Genomic DNA, 13606 nt, shown 5'->3' with positions numbered 1-13606 from the left:
TCTCACTGGTTTTAAAGTGTTAGCTGAACCAGTTTTAAAACCAGTTAGAAAAATTTCCCCAGAGTAGCCAGGACCTAGAGGGGTGGGGTAAAGTGACATTTAAAATAAAAAAAAAAAAAGAATAGGAAGTTTACAAACAGAAAAACAGTAAGTTTAAGGCTCTAGTTGAAATCAACACAAGCCAAGAAATTCAAAATTAAAAGCAAAACATCCTGTCTACTAGCTTGGGGCCACAAATTGCAGCCGATAGGATATTGGTTGGAAAACCCTACAGAACACAGGAAAAAGAATTGGAGTCAACCAGATTAAATTTCAGCCTTAATTTCGGTGGGGATTTTGTTTGTTTATTAGAGTTTAAACAGACTCTCTAATAGCAGTTTAATGTACTTTTTGTGTATAGATGGGTATATAATGCACATCTTCTACCAAAGGAGTTCATGGAGCTGGATAAGTATATTCCAAAATGGCTTTTGCTAGTCCAAAGTAATATGAGTGAGTGGGATTAACATATGTTCTAGCCAAAGTTTTGCCTTGAAGAAAATGGAAAAGAAATGCTAAAAAATAATACTGTATTTTCCTCTTTATGGCTGAAGTTGTTATAAATATTTTGGTAGATTTAAACACTTTTTTAAAGAGCAAGCACATCAGAAAAGATAGGGCCCAACTCTGCTGCCCTTATTCTCTTTGAATAGTACCTTACCCCATGAGTAAACCTACTGAACTCAATGGGACAACTCACAGCATAAGGTACTACTACCACTCCTCAACATGTATAATGGTGGCAGAATCTGGTCCCCAACGAGCACAATAATATGCTGTGCAGTACCTTATCAGTAGTTAAAGAGGACTGAGGAATATTTAGACTCTCATTATGGAAAGAATATCCAGAAAGGATATAATGCCCAGCTAAAGAATGTCAGATCACATTGAAATCACCAGCTTCTAAGTTTTAGGCTGAAATTGCCCAGCTTTCGTCCACTTTAAATATGAACATCAGACCTTACTCATGGTTATAATATAGTCATATCAATGTAGACAGGAGGAAATAATTTTATATCAGTGCTCCTAGTTGGCTGTGTGATTGCAACTCTGTAATATTATTTCTCATGGGCACTTCAACCCATTGATTAAACAACCTTCCATCTACTGTAGAGCAATCATAGCACAACATTTTGAATAAATATGGGTTCTGACTGAGTCCTATTGTATACTTTATGGACTGTACTGAGCAGTAATTAAAAAGTAATGAATCCTATTTAAATATTAGGGCATGCTGTCCTAAACCTCTGAATGCCTGCGGGTGCGAGTAAACTAACTGTCTGAGGATGTTCCTTGTTCTGTATACAAGCACCATATTCATCAAAGGGATTCAGGAACTGCCAGCTCCAGATATATTATTTCCAATTTTTTAGTTTTTTTCCATTTTGAAAATATGTCGCTCATCTGTCCAGACTAGCAAAAATTAACAGTAATGAGCTAATTACCATGTCAGTGGTCCTGTAGGCAGAGTCATTCTGCCCATCTGCCTCCTGGCAAAATCACCACTCTAAAAAACATAAAACAAAACTTTTTTTTAAAACGTGTATTTGTATTACCTATATATGGCCCTCAGCACCTCCTCTGCCTACCTTTTCAGTGTTCAAAATCTAGCCAGAATCACTTTCTCTCGCTTTGTATTTTAGTAGCTCCAGCAGGGTGAAACGATCACCTACACAAATAGATGGCTGCTGAGTTACACCACCCTCCAGGTGAAGACAGGACCATCTGCAAGGTTTAGAACATCCAAAACCCCATTTAGAATTCCTGGCCCTTTGGAAATCAAGCCTGTTTGTCTGCCTGATTGATTCACTTTTTAATGAACTGGGAAAGCCTGTAAACTTAAACCTGATGCCTCCCTTCCTACCACCCCATCCCTGCAGCAATGTACTGATTATATTTCAAGTTATTACAGGATTAATACATCTGGCCCAATGTGTCTTTTCCCTGCACTTCAATAAAAGTTGTATCCTACTCATGCTCCTGCTATTTTAATTACACACCGGATCTCCCCACATTACCTGTGAAGTGTTGGCAAGGCTGTAACATATCCCCTTTTCAGACCTGCCAACATCTCAGTGGCTAAAACCTACTGGTGTCATGGTCTTGCATAAGCTTTGAGTATTTAAGGCCACAGCTTGAGCTTTACTATGCACAGTATCAGCACGACGAATGGGTAGCACAGACTTAGCCCTATTGAAAGTAATGAAATAAGATAATCCACAAAATACCATTTAAATAGGGTGAGCCTGTGTCATTGCCATCTGAATCCATGGCACTGCTGGAAAACTGCTGTACAAGGGCAATTTCCAACAAGGGCACAACATACCCCATTCTGCCTCTTTCCCATAGTAGTGCGTCATACTGTACAGTCATTAAAGAACGTTTTTTAAAAACATCATTACAAAAAATGTAATTGTGGTTTATCGTCAGCTGTTCACAAACGCATTGCCACACAAGCTGCCAACGTCACTGTGTTGACTAGGGAAGTTATGCTTTTGTTTACAGCTGTGCATCAATTCTGCGCTATATTTAGTTTTGGTACACAGTACATATAAAATTCTTACTGAGCTTAATGTTGCAGCAAATAACACGTATACAGTAAGCATGTAGGATTTATCGCTGGCTGTAATGTCGTAGCACATATTCTAAATATCTATGTTGAATGATCTATTTACATGCACATGCAAACAAAATGGCAATACATTTAGTTTAAGAAGAGATAAATTGTGTTTGCTTTCATTATTCTGTATGTAGGAGCATACGAGTTCAAGCACATCCTAAAAAGAGGCTGTAGGGCTGCAAAAGTGTCCATGAAACAACACACACATTGATTATCAGCTTTGAGAACTAACATGGCTTTGCTCCCCGTTACAGTAGCTCATAGAGGTCCCAATCAGGCTCTGAGCCCTAACATGCTGGGTGCGGTACAAACAATGAATACAGTAGTTGCTAAGGCTTCATTCAGGGAATAAAGCCCACTTATAACTTACTCTTTCTAACAATATTCTGGTCAAAAATGATGTTTTAGTGAAACATGTTTTTAAAAGAGAGCAGAATTTTTCCCTTAAAATTCATTTTTGGTTTGCTGGAGATTTTTGTTGTTGTACTAGTATCTTTAGTAAACACAACACCATAAGGCTACGGTTAGCTAATTCATCTAACATTTTTCAATATCTTTTTGAACTATAGCAATTAAACGGAAAATAGAAAAATCAGCTCAGCTTCCTGTTTGGATGTAATTAAAGGTATAATCTGTTCCATTTGAATACTTCAGTGCCTATCCTTCTTAAAACAACAAATAAGAATAGTAGCTCATTTGTAATATGTTTTTTTCAAGCCATCTTAAAAGACTGACTGATGAAGCAAGAATAATCATTTTAAAATACGACATAAGCACAAATATACCAGCTACACCTTCAGAATGATTGCTGTAGGGTCAAAAACTGCTTTGATATATTGAGTAACTTGAAGGATATTCTTTATTGTAAGAACTTGAAGTCTTTTAGTAGTTTGTATTACAGTACAATACTGCTTATATAATTGCCTACGTGGACAGTTCGTTATACATGTGTGATGGCTCTCAGTTCTTTCCTTTGGGATAGTTGGACTTCAGTGTGTCTATGATTTATTTTTTAAAAGATTTTTTTTTAAAAAAAAATTAACCTCAGTCCTCAGTGTCCCTTTGTTTTCAATAACAGTGGAGTGTTTTACAGCACATTAAGACACTGTAACACTCCATTTACTATTAGTTGCTGGCTGGTGTTTTTTTTTTTTTAATGCATTTATCTAATGGACATTTATCCACTGTTTCTCAAAGAAACTGAAGATGGGTGTAAAGTTAATATCAATCTTGTTCATTTATTTTTTCCTTAAGCAATCAAGTTTTCCTTAAAACACAGGGCAATCTCTTGCCTTTCAAGACTGCGTATGAGACCTGCTGTCTCAATTTAGTTCAACAAAACAACTGGCATGAGTTCAGTGTAGCTGATGATCATCATGAGATATGAAGGTAAACTGCAAAAGTTTTTAGCAAAAAGCTTTCTTACAAGATCCCCAAAGAGGCAAAAATATATTTCAAAATGTAATTTAAAAGATATTTAAACAAAATTAGAAACAATCATTAGCTACTTCTGCGCCTGAGGCATCTGGGCTGTGTGCTTTGAACCCAATCCTGCACAGTCCTGAGTGCCTGCTGTGAGTTTCTGAGCATCCTCCTCTTCCTTCGCAGCAGAGGGCAGGCACAGCACAGATAGGATTGGGCCTTCATTATTAGGCTGCCAGGGTGCAAGGCATTACATCTTCTGTATACATCAGGCCTTATCCTGCATTCCTGCGCACACGAGTAACTTTTTACTTAGGTGAGTAATGGCCATTTAATTCACTGGCACTACTGACCATTACTTGTGGACAGATTTGCAGGCTTGAGGCCCCACTCTTGACAGAGCTATTCCATTCGCCGCTCTATTTTCACTCCTTGATAACGGTCTCAAAACTGTTCCTTCGGGGCTGAAAATTTCTCACATTTGGTATCAAGCCTCATGTTACATTGTGAAGGAATGTTTCCACAAAACAACGTGAACCATTTTTTGAGTTAAGTGGGTGGTGGGCAAAAGTGTCTCATACAAAAAGTAAAAGTAAGATACTTTTTTTGCACTTTTAGATAACTCAGAAAAGGTTGTTGTGACTTTTCAAACTCACCGTGAACTCATTCCTCAATGAGGACAAGTGCCTGACATGTGGTAAGCAATTTGGTTCTCAGATAAATAAGGTTATAAATACTTGAAAATGGCGTCAGGGCCAGACAGACCAGTCTTTGAACGGGTGGATGTCAAAAGAACTTAAATGTCAGATTTCCAGACATGCTCAGCACCCAGCCACTGCCCTTGTTACAGATATAACCAGCTTTTTCAAAACAACTGAGCACTTTAGAAAATCTCGCCACTAATTCTGATGCTTAAATGGTAGCTGAGCTCATTTGAAACATCGCGCAGAGATTTAACCACAGGAGTAACTTGTCTCACATGAGTCAACCCATCGACAGGACAACTTGCATCTTTTAAAGCATTGCAAAGATTGGTTCCTTAGTGGAGTCTCAGTAACAGAAAAAATGAATAGGTATTGGGCATGGCCTGTACAGCATTTTCCAATCACCAGATTTCTTCAGATTATTATTTGTATTACAGTAACACTTAGAGGCCCCAACTGAGCTCAGGGCCTGGTTGAGCTAGATGCTGTACAGACACATATAAAGGTTAGAAGCGGAAACAGGGGCACAGAAAGGTGTAACAATTAGGCCAAGGTCACACAGGGTATGTCTACACTGCAGCTAAGAGTGAGCCTCCCAGCCTGGGTAGACAGACCTGCACTAGCTGGGCTCACGCTAGCATGCTGAAAATAGCAGTGGGGCCAGGGCAGCTCTGGCAGACACTCAGGGTAGAAACCAGAGTGTCAGTGGCTGTGATGGAATTAGAAGGTACTTGTGCTAAATGCCAATCTTGGACCCTATGTCCACTAGCCCACATTGCCTCTCGTAGTTCAAAGGCACATCTAAGAACTTAGTTAATGATAAAACTAATGTTTAAAAACTAACCTAAGATATACACATGGGAAAAAAATACTCAGTACTTATTACTCAGTTCAACCAGTTTTTTTAACATCTTCCAAGAATTCACGGCTGGGCAGAGGCTAAGCCTGTAGAACTGCCTTGTGGTCCATGCAGGTGGATTGTGTGCTCACACAGAGTCATATTAGTTTCAGTGGCGGCCTGCCTGGGTGCACTAATCTGCCCATGTGGATCAAATGTAGGATCAAGGCCTAAATTTCAACCCTGCAAGGAACATTTTTGAGACAGCAAAAAAATGTGGCTTAGCATAAAATGGCTCTCATCTGATGCACATAGCAGTTGTGACGTCATTGCCACTAGCACAGGAACCAATGTAGTGATGGTTCTGAAATATAATTAATAGCTATAAAGTCCATTCCTCTTTGGAGTTCTTACAAAAAGGTTTTTAATTTGTACCAGAAACTTTGCATCTCATTTTTAAAGTCCACCTACTGGTAGATAGATATAGCCCAGAATTTAGTACCTTTGCCAATAGGTTTTGATAATCTGACTGCGTGGTTTCCTGGGAACACTACAGTTTAATGCTAGCAAGAGAACAGAGGGTGTGGACAAGAAAGATGATATCTTAGTCACTTAAAGCAGCCTTGCCTGTTGCAAATAATGTGACCATTCTAGATTTGCAACAGGTGCAAATAATGACCATTCTAGATAAATTTCTGGGTTCATTAAAACAACTTATAACACAATCAATTTGCATTTTGTTCTAGCCTTTTATTAGTTGCAATTATGGAGATACAGTAGCCCTGTTTACACAGCTCTAACAAGTCAGGACCTGTAGTACATTATTGGCTTGACCCTCCCCCCAACTTGCAGTCCATTCGCAACAGAATCAATCTGAAGTTGAAAACATTCGCTGTAGGAAATGTACACATCCTTGCTTATACAAGAACAGAACATCGTAATAAACTTTAGGTACTGTAAGTCGCAAGTTCAACTTACGAAGATCAGCCCTGACTTGTCATTGCTCTCAGCATGTTCACAATGAGATCAGAGTGCTTCAGTGAGGACTCAGATTCTTTTAACTTGACAAGGGACACAGGTGAGCATGTTATACTTCACTGTTATTCAGAGCTCAGACTCTACAGAGATAAAATGAGAGCTGCTCACTGTTTAACATGCATTCGAAGCACTGCCAATCTAAAATGGCTGCTCAGTAATACTTTAATTGCAGTTTCATGGAAACAAATTGCTATTTAATTGCAATAAGCTTTTCTGTGGCTTAGCTGGACTGACAATAGACATACACCTGGAACCAAAGCAACAAGCAGTAGCAATGGCTATCTACTACTTCATGTTTTATAGTTTCTGGTACCGAGGTCAGACCAAGAACACAACCACTTAGAGATACCTGCTTTAGTGTTGCATTACGTACTTAAAATTAAAGATTTCAGCATCCATTGACTTTTCTCTCTCTTTTCCGCCCCCCTCTTCTTAATAGAGCTGTTTGGAATACTGGCATATGGCTGTTTGCCAAACTCTGATATATAACTCTTGGACAGCAGAGAGTTTAATATAATTTGAAACTAATTTTTTAATCATAATAGTGAGGGATATGAACTCATACTATATTGGCATTTGCAATTTTTTTTTTTTTTTTAGTATTTAACCAAAAATTAGTTGATGCAAATTTTATCAGTGTTAATAAGACAAACAGGAGAAACTCAATGTGGTTAATATTCTTAATATGTGACTTAATTTCAGAGGCTTCATGCTGGTGCGACAGCCTCATTTTATATTTCATAAGATATTGCATAACCTGTTTAAATATTTAAAGATAAATCATGAAAGTCTGGAAAGACAGTATCTTGTGGCAAACAGAATTTGGTTTGGAAAGGCTTAATGTCCCAGTGCCTGCTGGGATGAGTAAATCTCATAACTAGACAGCTGGATAGGTAAAAACATTAAACCCTTTTAGGGAGCAATCTTTTTACAAAATTGTTTCATTAATAAGAGAGACAATTTATATGATTGAGACATTTATGCCATATAAACAGAACATTTTATCAGTTCACTGATTTCAGATTAGTAATATTTCATTTTTTTAAAATAGCATTCATCTTTGAAAGTGTGGGAGCTCTTACTAAATGGCACTGTATTTGTATGGCTTTTCAGAAACACCAAACAGCATATATTTCACAGAATCAGTGTAGTAAACACATATGATAAAAGGTGAACAAGTACATGTTTTCCTTGTAAACCTCCTTAAGAGGAAAAAAATAGCACAAGTTATTTCTCACATAAGGACAAATCTAAGTGTTTCCAGGAGCCTTCTATCCACACCTAGCATCCCCATTAAAGCCCATTTTATTGTTTGAAATGCCTCTGGTTTCAAGAAAGTGTTTTACCTAAAGCAAGAATACTACTTAAATATGTTCCATTGTATATTCATAGCTCCATTAGTCCTCCTCCAATTTAGCACATCAAAGCAAAGGCTTCACCACTTGCATGTGGATTATGCTAACATGAGTGACATTTGTAATCTTATAGGTCTGCAACTTACGAAATGCTTTTAAAGCTTGCTATTAAATAGGTAGCTGTGCTTTACAAACCAGTCATATAATAGTTTATTTAAAGCCTTTAATGAACTTCAACCTCTACATCACTAAATGCCATACTACATTTCTTACTAAAAGTTATTAACCATCTTCTTAGCACTTCTAGGTTATTGGACAATTAAAAAGCTGTACGTGTTAGGTTTAAATACTCTACCATGAGTGCTTATATTGATAGAATATAAAAGGTCTACAGTCTCACTAATACTTGAATTCTATATTCGTATGTCTCAAAGCATCTTTGCAAAGAAATTAAAGCAGCACAATTTGCAGGACTCTACCTAAAGATTTAATGCTGGATCAAAAAAGCTTAGAAGCATTTTGAAAATCTGTAATTATGTTTTAAAAAAATAAAGCCCTGAAAACTATCCATAAGAGAATTTTTAATACCACACACTTAATGCACTCACACATTTGTCTTTTGTGCCTGACAGCATATGGTAAACCAGTCTCTCCTCCCCCAAAGAAATGTCTTATTTTTCCAAGCACTGAAGTGTTAAAAGCAGAAATTCAGTGGACTTTGGATATAGAGAAGTTCCAAGAAGTAGGATGAGAAGAGAAGCTTGCTGTTGGTTGTTTAGATACACAAAAAGCTGGACTTTAGGTTACGTCTCCCATCAGCATCACCAGAAACACTTAATGTGTCATGGCTGCTCTGTAACCAGGCAAGATGAATAAATACCTTTTTAAAAGCACAATTAAAAGTGTGAATAGAAGTATTATATACTTCAAGCTTGTTAGCCTATGATAAAAGTAGTGACTTTTGCTAATGTTTAACAATGTTGCAATGCAGCAGAGGCATCTCCCGGGCCTACTTTACATTGTTCCCCGGTATAAGGCATACAGCATATGTCCATAGGTTCATAATATATTTTTTCCACATCTAGCAAGAGCATGGGATGTTTTTTCTGAATGCCCTATAGTTATCCAATAAGCATTTCAAGGAAAAAAAAAAAAAAAAAAAAACACTAGGTGAAATCCTACTTCTCCTTCAAACTTGAAAAAAAAAAAAAAAAATCAAGAACAAATCACATTTAAGACCATGTTAGTGCCAAACATGCCCAGGAAAGGGCATTTTCTTCCCTCAAGACCACCACGGTTCAGTGTGATTTATTCTCCTATAGCCAAGATTCAGAGGTACTACTATACCTCCTTATAGGACTACCCAATTCAAGAATTGTGTCAGAGAACACATACCCCTTTGTTGTGAGTTTTTCCTGTAACATTTTTATAAATATAGTGTTCCCTTCTGAAGGAAGACCGTGGTTACTTTTGTACATACCAAGATTCATTGCAACATGGCTGAACTGTAATGATATGCTTGCTGTTATCAGAATTAATATTCTGAACAAAAAAGTTTTGGAGCATTGCTCTGTACATCTGCCAAAAGTGACATGGTTAAGTAGTTTGACATATTCCTGATTGGCATAAAACTGTAAGAAGAAAACTAGATTTAAAAGTAGTTTACAATTAAAGCAACTGCTACATAAAGTTTAGAATGTGGTATAACAAAGCAAAGCTTTTAAAACCCAAAGTCAATTAAATGTTTTTGTTTTAAGTTTTTATTATTTAAATACACCATACTAGAGCAAATGTCTCTGAAAATATCACAAATAAAAGATTTTTCTTCATTCAGCAAATTAGAAGTAGGTGAAAATTTCTACACAGTAGCTGCTATGAGCCTGTCTTTTTTTTTTTTTTTTTTTTTTTTTTGGCGCCATGGGAAGTAGCAACAGTAGGACAAAAACACTTACATGCATACATACACTGTATTTTACAGAGATACAATAAAAGTGTTTGTGATAGAATATCACAAAAGCCACATCTTTCCTTTATCTCATGTTCAGTTTGATTGAAACACATTTCCTTACAACACTTAAATATACAAAGAGCAAATAGAATGTTGTTAAGGTAAAACACTGGGTACAAACTCTGGCCAGTGCCCTGCTAATTGTTAACGAGGGTAGAAAGCAGATTCGAATGCTGCTTTTAATTAGCTTCCTTAGACATTTTCCCCACCCCCGCCCCCAAGATGTCCTCCGGTGGATCTTTTTTCATTTTCTCTACAGTCTCCCATTAGCCCAGGTTCATGGAGTCCTTAATGTTCATATTCAGTCATTTTAATACACCAATAAATGCAGGAAGGGCAATCAAGAATAAAGAAGGTGCAATGGCATGGAGCTGGCATTGATGCTAGCTACAAAGGTGACTTGTCTACTGGAGACATGGGATCCATCTGTGATGAACAAAATTTGAGATGAAGGCACGCATTCTGCATTACTCTGACCTTTTAGCAGACCTGTAAGAAATAAAAAAAAAAATATGGGAATCTTAGCTAATAAGCTAAATTTGAGATATGAAACTCCAACATAACTGCTTGTGTCTTCTCTTTATTCACTAATCTCTTTTTTATTAGATCACTTTCCAACTGTGACTTGATTAAGGCTTTCTACACTCGTCATTCATGCCACTAATGTTCAAACTCTGAAGAACTAAAATAAACATTTCCTGCAGTTTTTAACTCGAAGAGACAGTAACAATAAGTGTACTTTCAGAAAGGTTCAGGTAGGAAACCGTACAGTGACAAAAAGGTGTTTTTCTGGGCCCCTATTGAAAGAAATGAAATAGTATGCCTGGCTTTGAAGCAGCTAGTAATATGATCTTATAATTGGAAGAAATACCGTGTGAAGCAAATAAGAAATACAGCCAATATCCTCCCAAGACAGCTTTGGTTAATATGCTGCATAGCACAAGAGCTAAATATAGATATTTGGGGATTTTCCCCCTCCTCTTCCCCCCTTTTAAAATTCCTCATCTGCTATGTTAGTTAATGTTACATAAACATTTTAATATATGAAGTCAAACATGGTCTTCCACACTGATGTGTTAATGAATTGTGATAATTAAAAGTGCCTAGCTCCAGAGAAATCTAACTTTCATGGATAAAGTACAAATGATCATCCAAAGTCTTCAAATACAATCTGTTGGCAATTACCAAAATGAAATAATATATATTAGATTTTTATGGTTTTTAAATGACATTCCGAGCTTCCCAGGAAGTTCTGTTCACCCTTTAAGTTACTAAAAGCCTGAGGTCTAGTAGTAACTGCAACCCCCCACTTTCAAGCTAATTAAAGTGGAGGAGGCTTGGAGGTTTAATTCCCCAGAGCCGAAGCTCAGTGTGAGAAAGGTAATTTGTCTGTCCAGAACAAAGATTAGGGAGCAGCCAGCAAGCATATTTAATAAATGAGCATCAAATATCCTCTACTATGGACACAGACAACACCAATTATGCAACTACAAGGGAATTGTTGAGTGATATGTAAACGAAGATAAAAAAAAAATCTTTCCCAAGAAATAAAATAGCAAGACGTAATCTAACTCATACTTTATTTAAAAGTTTAGGAGTTGAAGATAAGTGAACATTCCGAACATTGCCCATGGGTGGAAAACTTACACCACTTTTGGGGAAATGGAAATGCTGTAACAAGCAAGAACTAGTAAAAAATACGACGACTGCCAGAAATAGTGAATTAGGTGCAGACTCTAAAATGTTCTCTGCAGTGCCCAGCACCCCCTCCTTTAAATAACGTGGCACCCAGGCCGTTACGTCCTGGCACTCTAGGGCTTTGCATTGTGCTAAATAGCACACAGTTTAAATACTTGAATTTATTTTTTCAAAACACACAGCAAATAATGAAAAGTTATAGCTAAAAGCCTTTGAACATAGCTTATGAAGGTGAAAGGCAGGAAGAGTCCATATCACTGCATGTACTTTTTATGTGAAAAGCAACCTTTTACGTAGAATTAGGCTATTTAACTCAGACTTGTGCCAATCACTACTATAAACTCTAGCCTTCCATTTGGGAACTATATTGACTAAGACTGTAAAAAGTTGACTCCATAGCTGTCAAATGTGGCTTCATAGGTGAGCAAAACAAAAAAGTCACAGTACCAAGAACCTCACACACATTAAACTCTCCTCAGCCTCCTAATAGCTAGTTAGCTATGAATAGCTGTGCCATATTCTGCTTTGCTCATAATCTTTAGGGAAAGAGCAAAAAACCTGAAGATTGATTGGTCTGTAATGTTTAATACTGGGTATCGTATCTATTTCAGCTAATGCTGTCAAATTGGAAGTATGTTTTTATTCAGTAGCCCCATAACATCGCTTTCTGTAAAGTACTTTTAATATGTACGTTCTTATATTGTTTCTTTAAAATGCGTAAAACATTGCTTTTTTGGCACCTTCCTCTTTAGTTTCCAAGACTAGAAGTCAGACAGACCCCAAGCTCATTTCCTGACATATTTCAGTTTTCTAAGTTCACATTACTCCCCAATTCCCCCTGTGAAAGTGGGTATGAAGAAATTATTCATAAGATATACTAATTGTGAGATTTCTCTCTCCAATTTTCTCCTTAACACCTCTGTCTGCCTCATCATATACTGTAGCAATGCAGTTAATAGCCAATGATAGTGATAATGAGGCCCTGTTCTTATTAAATGCTTCCTCCGCATTTAGCTCCTAGTAGGATAGCTGCAATTTTGCAAGCTACACAAGCCAGTTTTACTTCTCTTTTCCTCACTGTGTCTACTGGTATTATTGTAACTAAATCATTTTTCTTTTGCTAAAGCATAGCAAGACACTGATAAAACTAAGTGTCTATTTAGACACCCATTTGAAGTTGCAATAAACTTTACATCCACACAAGGCAAGTGGATAAAGCACTTCTTTTCTCAGAATGGCAAACTTTTTACTACTATATATAAAGATGAATGGTTTTACCTATATTTTGAAATAGGTTCTCTACAACTGTTCATTTAACAGATTCATTGCTAGCTAGTCTGTATTATAGATTTGTTTCATTAAAATACACAGTAGTATAGATCTATGAATCTTTACATGCATTTGTACTTCCTTGAACAGACCTCATATTCTTCATCACTCCTAAATAGTTATGCAGAACAAGTAATTAAGACTCAGTATTCAATCCAGTTACTCTGATTGACAAATTAAGTAAATAAGTGTTCATATTTTGATGTAATTACAGTTCACTTTCTAAGAGACTGGAAATATACTTAAAATTATTCAGTACATTTGTGTAGAGTAAAAGACAAACAAGCCTATAGTAATGTAGCAATGCAACACAAAACTGGTCAAAATTAGAAACCAGTTCATGTTTTCCTGTACAAATTTACCCACTAAAGAAAGAAGTCATTTAAAATTCTTCTTTTGTATGTTACAGAATACATAAGAAGCCTAGCATTTTCCCTAGCTATTTTTTAATCTTCTGAATTCCTGTTTGCAGATAAATGTTATTTTTTGTGATCCTTACAGACATTAATGAAGTTCCTATTGTAAATCTATAAAGAATTACCAACTGAAGTGTGC

General features: G+C 36.7%; 1 protein-coding gene across 1 annotated transcript in view; it reads right to left on the bottom strand.

Annotated features, from left to right (window-relative positions):
- Positions 1 to 9769: 9769 nt before the first annotated feature.
- Positions 9770 to 13606, bottom strand: part of LMO4 (LIM domain only 4) — a 15398-nt gene continuing 11561 nt past the window's right edge. Inside the window, exon 5 of the mRNA XM_065409270.1 lies at positions 9770 to 10513. Coding sequence (XP_065265342.1) covers positions 10505 to 10513 — 9 coding nt within the window. The 3' untranslated portion in view covers positions 9770 to 10504. The remainder of the gene's footprint in view (positions 10514 to 13606) is intronic.

This window comes from Emys orbicularis, chromosome 8, assembly GCF_028017835.1.
Source record: "Emys orbicularis isolate rEmyOrb1 chromosome 8, rEmyOrb1.hap1, whole genome shotgun sequence".
NCBI classification, from domain to species: domain Eukaryota; kingdom Metazoa; phylum Chordata; order Testudines; family Emydidae; genus Emys; species Emys orbicularis.
Note: the sequence above shows the minus strand (reverse complement) of the source record. Positions and strands in the feature narration are given on the sequence as shown.